The sequence below is a fragment of the Muntiacus reevesi genome, chromosome 3 (assembly GCF_963930625.1).
Source record: "Muntiacus reevesi chromosome 3, mMunRee1.1, whole genome shotgun sequence".
NCBI lineage: Eukaryota > Metazoa > Chordata > Mammalia > Artiodactyla > Cervidae > Muntiacus > Muntiacus reevesi.
The window spans coordinates 171,197,086-171,209,466 of NC_089251.1; the positions used below are offsets into that span (position 1 = coordinate 171,197,086).

Below are 12,381 nucleotides of genomic sequence, written 5' to 3' on the forward strand. Positions count from 1 at the left end.
CATGCATATGTGTCACGGAACCACAATTAAAATACAGAATATTTCCATCACCTGCTAAAAAGTCCTTGGTGTCCTTCTGCAGTCTGTCCCCTCCTCCTCTCTCTCCCCCTGGACCACTGATCTGATTATTTTTTACCTTCAGCCGAGCCTTTTCCAAGATACCATTCGGAACCTGTTTTCCTTGACCCCTTCTCCCTCTTCCAGCACTGGTGCTACCCCTCCTTCAATGAGAGGCTCCATCACCAGCTCCTGTGGACCCTGTGGTCACCCTGTGCCACTTACCAGGGGTCTTTCCAGACTTGCAGTGGCTCCTGTTACCCCGTCGGCTCCGTGAACTTGGATGTTTTCCGAGTACCATCCTCTCCCTCTTCTCATTTCTCTCGTGCTGGTCTCTGCTTCTCCCCAGTACCCACCCTCATGTATATTCGTAAAATTCTCAGGGCCTTCCTCCTACCTGTTCCTCTCTCCTGGATGTTGTGTCTGTGGTCCTAATGGATTCACAGGTCATGTTATGTAGATCCTATGAGCCCTTCCAGCTCTCTATCTCCAGGTCAGATGTATTTCTGGCCCTGCCCTGCCAACCCGACTTCTTGACTGTTTCTTCCACACCAGACAGCCTCACCATCTGTGGTCAGGCTGGAAGTGTCCTGACCCCCACGCCCACGTGCAGGTGGCTACCTTCACAATATGTCTGGAATTCACTGCTATTCTTCTTCTGTGGCTGCTGAGCTAACCCTGATCACCTCTTTGCTCGGTCGATGTCTCCCTTGGTCTGGTTCTCCTCCCTCTCCACACTCTCCCATTGCTACAAGGGCTATTTTTCTAAAATATAAATCGGATATTTCCCTTTTCCTTCTTATAAGAACAAAAACCAGGGGAATTCCCTGGTAGTCCAGGGGCTAGAAATTAGCGTGTTCACGGCCGGGGCCCCAGGGTTCAATTCCTGGCTGGAGAACTAAGATCCTGAAAACCAAGCAGCAAAGCCAAATAAATAAACGCATAAATATAAGAAAGAAAGAAAGAAAAAGAATAAAAACCAGGTGCAAAACCCACCTTACTGCAGCTCTCCAGGGTGCATGAGATAAAATTCAAGGTCTTTCAGATGGCAGTTCAGATCCTTAACTGTTTGAATCGATCTTGCTACTCTAATCCCATTTCTCAATCTCTCAACCCCTGTCCAACTCCAGGCACACTGGATTAACTCAGGAAGGCTACCGTGTATCTCTGTGCTTTTGACTCAAAATTCACTGGTTCCACAGTTGTTGGAGGTTGATTCCCGCAACCAGTAAGAAACAGCGGTTGCCTCTCCTATGCCCCGAGGGCATTAAAACGCTAACATTAACATCTGAAGCTCCAAAACTTAACCCACCACGTGTCAAGAGCCAGCTCACTGGAAAAGACCATGATGCTGGGACAGACTGAGGATGAGATGGTTGGATGGTATCACGGGCTCAATGGACATGAGTTTGAGCAAACTCCGGGAGATAGTGAAGGACAGGAAAGACTGGTGTGCTGCAGTCCATGGGGTCACAAAGGCTCAGACACGACTCAACGACTGAACAACGTCATCATCATCACACTTTCTACCCACCTCTGTGCTGTTCAACCCTATGCGTCTCACATTTACTCTGTGAAGTATCTCTGTGCCTCACAGGCATTAAGAATTCAAGAAATGCTTATTGAAAACATTTTGCCCAATATCAGATGAAACATGCAAATATGAAGGCAAGCAAGTCTGTCCTCATTATGCATTTTTTACCCACCCATTGCTTAAACAACAGAGCCACCTGGCTTATTTCAAAAAAATTGTTATGTTTCCTGCTTGGACTTGGATCAGCTTGTAACAACAGCAATGACGACAACAGAGACAATTTAAGAATTTTTCTGCTCAACCTAATCCAAGAGCATCCCATGATGAGAAAAACAAACTTCAGTCACTGACGGTTACCAAGGGAAGCCACCACATCACTGAGTAGCTGTAATGAGGCATTTTATGTATTAAGGCCGTCATCATGGGTTTTAAGTACTTTGATAAGCTTCCACTTCTGTACTATCTCCCTTCTGTCCAGAGAGAAGCTTTGAAATAACAATAACCATCCCATAGCAACAATGTCCCCCCAGAATAAGATCAAAACCGAGAACTCCTGTGATTCACTCATTTTCTAAGGCAGCCCTGACAAAGAGGTGGAGGGTGAGACTGATTTGCCAGCCTTGGGGCAGGGGGCTGGTCTTGTCTCTTGGACTTGGTGGTGGCCTCCATTCATCCCACTGTAGTGAAGTCTTATTATTTTGAGCACAGTGACATGAAGAACCAGCAGAACCTGAGCCACCTGCCTGCCCCCATCTCAACAGTAGACTGGATTCTCCCAAGTTATTATTCTCTTCCGTGTTCTGTAAGGGGAGAATCAATTTTATAATTCAAGGAGTCCTGAACACATGATCTAAAGAAAATAAAAATCCAAACCACAATGGCAGGTTGTGTCTGTCATTGTGGAAGAGAGTACTTAGGAAAATAGCAAATACTATTAATTACTTTCCAATACCTGAGCTGCAAGGCGCTCGCATAGCATAAGGATTTGAGGAGTTATAACAACACAGCCTTGAGCAGATTCTGGGAGGACGTTACACACTCACCGTTCCAACCAACGGGTAAATGAATCCAGCGCCTATGCTGGCTCGGACGTCACTGATGGGTAGAATGAAACCCTTGGGCACGCCTTTCTTGTCAGGTTGGTGAGACAGGGAGAGGTGGGTCTTTGCCATGCAGATGGGCAAATTTCCAAATCCCTGTAAGAAAGGCAAGGAAAAGTGTTCTTTGAGCAAAAATGTTCTTTGTACTCGTTTGACCTGCACCCCCCAGAACCCCCACGGCTCAGATCCACACACACAGAAGTGCCTGTTATTGCTCGTTCACTGTGCAAGAAGATGGGGGTGAAACTCAGCTACACCTGACCATCACCTGGCAGGCTGAGGGTGTCTATTACTTATTTTGGGTAATTCTTGTTACAGAAAGGCACCATTATGTGTGTGTTCGAAGGGAGGGTGGCTCCTTGCCGGCAAGGCAGCAGCAGCTGTAGAAACCACTTTCCAAGGATATTAATATCCGGGACTCAGAAAGGTAATCTGGAGAAAGACTCCGTAATGAGGCTTTTAGTCCCACTGTTCACTCATTCTTGGCGGCTGTCGGCAAGCAAAGGGCCGCTTTGTGCTGCTTTATGAATCACGGCTATTTGATCTGCGATTACATTATAGGAACTGAGATGAGGTCACTATTTAAGCCTCTTATTTTTAAGGACCAAAGGCGATGCCTGACCCAGAGTTTTCAAAGGTGAAAGGGCAGGAAGTCACATGTGGGGTCTCACAAAAAGGACTGTGTCCTTGCAGCCTGGTCCCGATTAGGGGTACACAGTGCGTCCTCAGAGACTTGGCTGATTAACTAAAACCACACACTTGACACGTAACTTTTAAGGAACATTCTCTGGGTGGACAGACAGAGATAAAAGGAATGCAATCTCCAGAGGTAACCCACACAGAATTTCTTATGATTCAACCTAGGACTATTTGGAAAATTGTATCGAACTATCAACTGAGGGGTGGGGTGGGGCTGCTCTCTATTCTCTTATTAGATACTGATCAGAATTCTGCTGGGCTTAATCAAGATTGCTCTGCCAAAACAGGGCCAAGAATCTGGGGTTTCAGAGATCAATCAAACATTGAAACAATTTTTGTGAACTGATAAGGGCTTGCCAATTTAAAAGTTTGCCAGTTAAGAATATATTTTAAAAAAAACCCAGCATGCTACGTACTATCACCCTATTACTTTCTAAGTTTTTAAGCCTGAGAAAAAAGTCAGGAAGGATCTAATATTAGAATTAACAATAGCCCTTAAATAGCATCATTAAAAACTCATGGGAGAAAAAAAAAACCCTCATGATAATGACCTTATTTTACTCATTTCATTGAGCATGAGTGAAAATTTCACTGCAGAACAATGCCAGTGTGTACAGCGCTGTTTAGGAATCATTTATTTTTTTTTTAAAAAATACAAGTCAAGAGCATTCTAAGCTCTTGGAAAATTCTAAGAAGAAATGAATTGCTGACTATGTTACCAAATCTGGGAGAATACTCTGGTGAGAGCTGATGGCATAGGACAAAATATTTAATATGCATTAAAAATAGAATTTAGGAGCTGGGGGGGATGAAAAAAATAGATCAATGATACTCCTCATGAAGCTCTTTTGCCAGCAAACTCTTGAAGTGCCCTGAGTTCTACTGATCATAGTAAATTGGAGCAGATGTTTGAGGCATAAGGCCCCTTTGGTCAGGGTGGTTGAACACACTCAGCGGAGCCTATCGGACATGACCATCACAGGACTAGACTCAGGCTGCTGCGTCTTGGTCACCTGCATAGCAGAAGGGAAGGGAGCCTTCACCCATGGTGGACAGTCTCAGCACCAAGCCAAGGAAGCACTTGTATAAAAAAGGACACCAAACGCCCCCATCTTTATGCATGTCGGTCTTATTTGACTAACCTGGCAACATGCTAAAATTTTTAAGACAGTAAGAGGAAGCACTACAGATCATTTAACTCTGACTCCACAGCTGCACACCCAAGAAGAGTTTTAGTGTTCCTGGCTGACAAGTAGGGGCTAAAGATCACACGCCACAGATAAACATGGATACAACCTGTATTAGACATATTTATAACCACAAGAGTCAATGATGTGTATGTCAGAGGGTATATCCTCTCAACATAATTACAGTCAATATCCTATCCAAGGATATTAACTTAATTTTTGTAGACCACACAGTAGATTAAGCCAAATTCAACTGGTGGAACATATGTTAGCTCTCAGGTCAGGGTGAATAATTTCAAAGGCTTAAGCTGGATATTTTTCCCTAAGAGTACAACTTTTACCTGCTCCGTGTAACGATCTATTTTGGATTGTGCTTCAGGAGAGAGTTCAATGTCTTTGGCTCCATAGACACACTGGGCAATGGTTCTTATCTTTTCCACAATTGGGAGCTGGAGAAACACAAACGACAACAAAAATCTTAAGTTTCATCTGGCTAAAAAAATTAACGGAAAGCCTAGTGAGATTTTCTGTAATTGCTTAAAATTGACTACCAGATTCCCTTCTCATCAACGGTAGTATTTGAAGCAACTCTTTCTCTTCTTTCATCCTTAATGTACTGAAATCAGAGATGAACTCACAAATAACGAGCCTCAGGTGTTTAGCCAGTCCAGCGGCTACATATCTACTTACCTAGTTAAATCACTTTTATTCATTACATTTCTATAAAAAATGTACCTTTACTATGTTTTTTGAGGGTTTTTATGTTAGAATGAAAGTCTCCTGAATAAACAGTGCTGATATTTAAGTAGGTCTCAACTTGGGTTATATGGTAGTTAAATGTAATAATACTAAGGAATAAATATGCTTTTTATATGAGTAAGAATGGGTTGAGATTTTAATATAAATGCTGGAGGGATTAAACATTTTATTGGAAAACTAGAGGTTGAACCCAGTGTCACTTTAGCAAATGATGAGACATCAGGACAATGGAGGAAATCCGAGAAGGCTAGGTATGGGCAAATAAGTGTGTGCGGAGGAAATGGAAAGATTTTCCATAATGTTGGATATAGGTTGCTGGTAAAATACAAAAACTGCGTCCTAGAGCCCGTGCTACACAAGAGAAGACACGGCAATGAGAAGCCCATGCACCGCAACTAGAGAAAAGTCTGTGCAGCGATGAAGACCCAGCACGGCCAAAACTAAATTGTAAAAAGTTTTTCAAAAAAAGAAACAAGGATGATTCACTAGGAAAGGAATGTTCCATAGATGAAGTGATTCTTAATTCAAGCAAAGCGTCTGACAAAATTGTTCCTAATTTTACTGTGGGTAGGAAATGCATAGGTGTAATGAATGAAGTTGGTGGATTACCGTTTGGTAAAACGCGGCTGGACCGAGAGCTCACTGAGTGGACACCAGCCGAGGGGCAGAAGCCTCGTGCGGGCCACCTCCAGGACTTGGCTGGACAGTGGCAAAGGGGACATTTGCATCAATCACTGTTGATACACACAGGAGGGAGAGTTACCTAACCGGAGAAGATAAAAGCTTGTTCTACTTTCTCAATAGGACAGAATACCAAACTGCTTTAAAATGTGCTTTTCATTACCACAGTTTTTATTACTGTAGAGGTGCTCTGTGGTCTGCAGCTGAAATATTGAATGTTTCAACGAATAAAGAAATTAAGGTGCAGGTCATTATGATCTTTCACTGAAGGACATAGAAGAGGAGAGAAACTTCCTTCCTGGATGAGGAGATGCAATACTGAATAGAGGTCGGGTCTCTCAAACAATCTATCAGTTCAATCCAATTCCAATAAAAATCCCAAAAGCACTTGTGTTACTTGGCCAACCAAATTTAAAATTCCTAATGAAGAGTAATGGCATAAATAGGTAAGATAACTTCATAAATAAATAAAACCAAAAGAACAAAGGTATGGGGCCTGCCATCCTGGGTATCAATCACACTATAAAACTACGCTAATGAATTCCATGTGGTATCGGCACAGGACAAGATGGTTAGTCAAGCTGAGATAAGAAAGAACACAGGAGAACACCTCAGCAGGTGTGGGACAGCATACAGTAGACATGGCACGGAACAGGGCCAGGGCTGACCCTCCGACTGACATCTGGCTGGAGAGAAACAAAATGAAATCCCTACCTCACACCAGGCCCCCAGGTAAGTCCAATATGGAACACAGGCAAAGCCTTCTAAATTAAAACTTTACATACTAAGGGAAAAAATTGGGGAACTTTATGACCCTAAAGGAGAGAAGGATCTCTTCAACAAGGTAACGACAGACTATACACCTTAAAATAAATGACTTATGGATTTGACATCAAAATTTTAAATTTCTTGTATTAAAAAAGACATCGGGAATAAGAACAAAGCATAAAGAACAATGTAGAAGAAGATACATGCAAATACTTAAAAGACTGGTTACTAGAATGCATAAAACTTCCACCAGTTCAAGAAAAGACAGACATATATAATACTGGTTGAGAGAGTAACCAGTAACAATATGAAAAATCCCCAATCTCATTAGTATTCAAGGAAAAGCAAATTAAAATGATGAAAAACCAATTCACACCCATGAGATGAATGAAACTGACAGTCTGTGACTATCAAGTGTAGGGGAGGCTGTGGGGCAGATGATCCTTCCAGAGCTCTTGTTTGGGATGTTAATGGTCTCGCCTACCACGAAAGCTTCATTACTGGCCTCTTCACTCTTAATATACCCTCTACAGTAAGTCTAACTTTCCTAAAAGGCACCCAAGTAAGATAAACTCAAGATAAACCTCTGCTAAAATTCCCTGAGGGCTCACTCTAAGCTTTATCTCAAAGACCAACATCTCCAGGAAACCTACACTGACCTTCCTCAAGCACACGTGCGTGCTCTCTTCTCTGCCATCTGATGGCCGTGTAACACTCTGACCTGGGTGTCATACAGGACCAGAGATTCAGGAGGGCCTGGCAGCAAATAGCCACTAGCAACGTCCACACTGTCTTGAGGCACAATGATGAACATCAAATGGTAACAGTGCCAGGATCCAGCTTACCCAATCTACTGGATGGCAAAGCACCTTTTGTAAACCATGTCATAAGAGAAATAAGAAATGTTCACCTCTAGATGGGTCAAACCTAGAAAGAAATGATTAATTATTTTCCAGGACAGCAGAGATAAGGAAAGGACAGAAATGACTAAGGAAAAGCTATAATAACCAGAGCTGCCTTACTCAGTCTGAGTTCAGGGTAAGCCTGGGATGGCTCCAGGCTTATTGCAAAAGAATGACCACGAGAGTGTCAAGTTGAGACTGGGTTAGAGAAAACTTGAGGGTAATTTTTAAAAGATTTCACATTTATTGGCTGAAGAATTGAGAATAGCTTATAAACTCTTTGAGGTCAAGGACCACCTCCTATTCACCTAGAGGTGGGATTGAGCCCCTGGGGTAGGGTCTCAATACACAGTTGAATAAATGAATAAATATTTTCTGAACTTCCTGTTGATGAAGCAAGGATTCCAGGTGGTGCAACAGTGATAAAAGATTAAGTGTGTGTTTAGTAGCTCAGTCATGTCTCACTCTTTGTGACTCTATGGACTAATGTAGCCTGCCAGGCTCCTTCCTCTGTCCATGCGATTCTCCAGGCAAGAATACTGGAGTGGATTGCCATTTCCTCCTCCAGGGGATCTTCCCGACCCAGAGATGAAACCCGTGTCTCTGCTAACACAACTTTTGCGTTTAATAGACTAAAAACTGCACCAATAAGGCAGCTCCATTGCATATAATCTCTTTATGTTGTTTCAGCAGGCAAGGAACTTCCTGCTGTTTCTCTGCTTGATTTGGGGGAAAAGTGTAATCTTTAAAGATAAAGGAAAGTCAAGTTCAGTCCAATGATCTTGATCTGAACTTGATATTCACTTGTACTGCTCTGTTTTCAGTGACAGTTTTTATAAAATAAATAAAATGGTAAAATAAATAATACATGGGTATGTATTCATCATCCCTGGCTTTCCTCCAACTCCCTAAATACCACAAATTTATCTGTTCATCACCTCTTCCCTCTTCATATCCCTGATGTCTAAGATAGTGGCCTTCAACCAGCAGTCACTCCAAAAACATCTGCCAAATGAACAGCCAGCTACGCCAAGTACTTTCAAGATATCACGGTGTACAAGGAACTTCAGGGGTTTGGTGTACAAAGAGTGCCTGTCGGGGTGGGGACGATGACACAGTAAAGTATGATGGACTGGAGTGAGTGGTAAAGGCTCTGCATATACGTTACTAGGCAAGTCAGAAGGTCACTGACTGCAGGGGAAGACACGCAGATCAGCATAAGGCTGGCAGGAACTTGAGTGGTGCTTAAAGGATGTGAAAGATTTTAAGAAGCAATAAATGGAAAGATTATTTCACACAAGATGAAAGGCACACCTCAAGGTGGGAATGGTGGCAAACACAAGGCTTCTTCTGGAAAGAGTGACTATTCTATTATGCACAATTTCTCCATATACTCATAAGCTACTTCACAAAGTCTGGCGTCTATACCACGATCTTGGATCATTTTGAAATTAAGACTATGTTAAATCTCCATCTTCACCAAGAATATAACTCTGAACATATTCTACATTAATTTCCTCCCAAACCTCTAAAATGTATAAAAACAGCTGAAATACTCTGGAACAGAGTATCCTGATGGAAATTTCTATAAGGATGGCAATGGTCTACAACCACACTTTCCAGGCCGGAAGCCACCTGCCTCATGTAACTATTAAGTAGCCAAAATGAGGAAATGACCTCTTAATTTCAGTTAATTCAAATTTCAATAGCTTCCTGTGACCAGTGGCTATAGCGTGGGCAGCACAGCTCTAGAAAGAAACCCTATCTGGGGGTCATATTATCTACAGTTTCTCGTTTAGAGTCTGCTCACCTGGAACCCTGGCTGAGTGACACCAGGAAGGAAGGCTGGAGGCTTCACCCTTCACCACATTCATAGTGTTGATGGGGTGATCCAGGCTCATAGAAGCTGAGCTACTCAAAGATAGATGACATTATCTTTCTTGAAAAGACCTCTGGGATCATTACCTTGTTTAAGACCTGATTTTTAGTGGGATGAACTCCAGAAAAGCAGTGACTTAAATTTTAAATTTTTTTCTTTTTTTTTTTTTTTTAGTGAGAAGAAAATGGACAAAAAGAAAGTGAAATGGAACAAAAGTTAAAAATGAAGCTGCTGGCCACTGTGGAGAACAGAATGGAGTTTCCTTAAAAAACTAACAACAGAACTACCAGATGAGCCAGGAAACCCACTCCTGGTCGTATATCCTGAGAAAAGCTAATTTGAAAAGATAAGCACACCCCAGTGATCACTGTCTCACTACTGACAGTAGCCAGGACATGGAAACCTCCTACAGGTCCATCAAAAGACGAATGGATAAAGATGTCATATACACACATGCAATGGAATATTACCCAGCCGTCGAATGACTGAAATAATGCCATTTGCAGCAATATGGATGGACCTAGAGACTAGTGTACTAAGTGCAGTACATCAGACAGAAAAAGGCAAAAACCATATATCACAGATGTGGAATCTAAAAAACATGCAAATGAACTCATTTACATAACAGAAAGAGGCATAGACAAAGAAGACAAATTTACAGTCAGGAGAAGGGAAGGATGGAGGGAATAAATTAGGAGTTTGGGATAAACACACACACACTACTATTTATAAAATGGATAAATAACAAGGTTCCACTATATAGCACAAGGAACTATATTCAACATCGTTAAGTGTGTGTGTATTCAGATGCTCAGTCGTACCTGACTCTTTGTGACCCCATAGAAATGATTCTCAATCCTAATTATTGTTTTCTCTAATCCTCTCAGGTAATTCGTCCTCTGGTTTCAGACAGCTCCTTCACATGCATGTACGTAATCATGCTAAGTCGCTCAGTCGTGTCGACTCTTTACGAACCCCTGGACTGTAGCCCGCCAGGCTCCTCTGTCCATGGGATTTCCCAGGCAAGAATACTAGAGTGGGTTGCCATTCCCTTCTCCAGGGGGTCTTCCCAACCCAGCGATCGAACCTGCATCTTCTGCATTGGCAGGAGGGTTCTTTACCATTGTACCACCTGGAAAACCCTCAGCATTGTATAATAACCAATAATAGAAAAGATTCTGAAAAGAACATATATGTATACTTGAATCACTCCACTGTACACCAGAAACTAACCTAACATTGTATATCAACTATACTTCAATTAAAAAAAAAAACATGAATCTGCTAGACCTGGGGAAAATAAAGTGTAATTTGGTACATGGCCTTTCCTGTATTTCAATAAAGGTAAACAACACGAACCAACCTTACACCAGGAGCTTCCTTACAACACTCCCCCTAGTGTCACGGGAGCAGCTCTGCGTTGTGTCGGAGAACAGAGCCTTTTGATCTTTAACACAAAGCATGTCTTTGGCTGGAAACCAGCACGTCTGAGCTACCCAAGGTGTACGTGCCGACGGCCACAAGCCAGCTCCCCAAGTGGCTAGCTCTGCCGGCCCATCGGCCCCGAGCAACAGGTCAGTCCAGAAGAATCCCAGAGGAAACTCGTTCTCCTAAGAAAACCAGAATGCAAGGTAGACATAGCTGGGGTCTGAGAAATGAAGAGAGGCTCATCGCCAGAAAGCCCACACTTGCCCATGTGAAATGATGATGATAACGAATTCACATTCACATCACAAGGGTGACTTTGTATACTCGTTCTTGTTTATCTGTTTTGACTTCAGTTTGATTTATTTCGGGTCACAGGAATTCAGACTGTCCAATTTACTGTAGATGGACATCTTGAGGACTATATTTCATAAAATCAAATAAGCAAAGGAGTCAGCATAGTGTCTAACAGTGCAACCTCAAGTGATATTAATATAGTGCCTTATTTTAAAATATGCTAACTGAATACTGATTTGAATTTTGTTTCATCTAGTGGAAACTTTTATATTTTTATTACTAGTTGAGGATTTTTCCTCACTATGGTTCTCTTTTATTAATCCTTAATTTACTTTTATTTAAAAATTTACAAATAAAGTGCTTATTTCATTATTTTGGCTTTGTTTTGCTTTTTAATTTTAAATGTTCAACTCTTTGTGACTCCATGGACCATAGCCCACCAAGCTCCCTCATCCATGGGATTCTCCTGGCAAGAATACTTGAGTGGGTTGCCATTCCCTTCTCCAGAGGATCTTACCAATCCAGGGATCGAACCCACATCTCTTACTCTCCTGCTTGGCAAAGAACCACTAGGTAGATTCAGTTATACATATACATATATGCATTCTTTCTCAAATTCCTTTAGGTTATTGAGTAGTCTCCTGGGCTTGTATAGTCTTAAGTAGAACATAACAGTAACACCAAAGGAAAATAGAGGAACATGCGATTTAATGATCTCACCTAAAGGAGGGGGAAGGGCTGGTAGTGGCCTGAGCACTTGCTTGGCCTGATGATGTTTATGTATTTTTATGACACATTTGATGTTCCTCCTTGCACAAAGTTACTCACAAACCTCAGCGTGCTGAGAGACTCATAGGAATGGACATGAGGTGAAGCTTAGGCTCCATTTTCATGGGAAGGAGTCACATTTCCCTAATTCATCTACTGGAGCTGTGATGCCAAAGGAAAATCTTCTAGTCTAAGATTAAAAGTTTCACTCAAGCGGGGAGTAAACTACTTTTATGAAAAGAAAAAGAAATCATTTTCTGAAATAAAATGATGGCTAAAGCAAACCCCTAACCTCTCAGATTCTAGGTGATTGGAAGCCTGTGCT

The 12,381-nt window shown here is 42.0% G+C and overlaps 1 protein-coding gene across 2 annotated transcripts in view; it reads right to left on the reverse strand.

Moving 5' to 3' along the window:
* MTHFD1L (methylenetetrahydrofolate dehydrogenase (NADP+ dependent) 1 like) overlaps nucleotides 1-12,381 on the reverse strand; it is a 174,162-nt gene that overhangs the window by 48,178 nt on the left and 113,603 nt on the right. For both annotated transcript variants that reach the window (XM_065931123.1, XM_065931124.1), the window contains exons 25-26: nucleotides 4,919-5,026; nucleotides 2,635-2,787 (exon numbers count right to left, since the gene is read on the reverse strand). In XM_065931123.1, coding sequence (XP_065787195.1) covers nucleotides 2,635-2,787; nucleotides 4,919-5,026 — 261 coding nt within the window. The remainder of the gene's footprint in view (nucleotides 1-2,634; nucleotides 2,788-4,918; nucleotides 5,027-12,381) is intronic.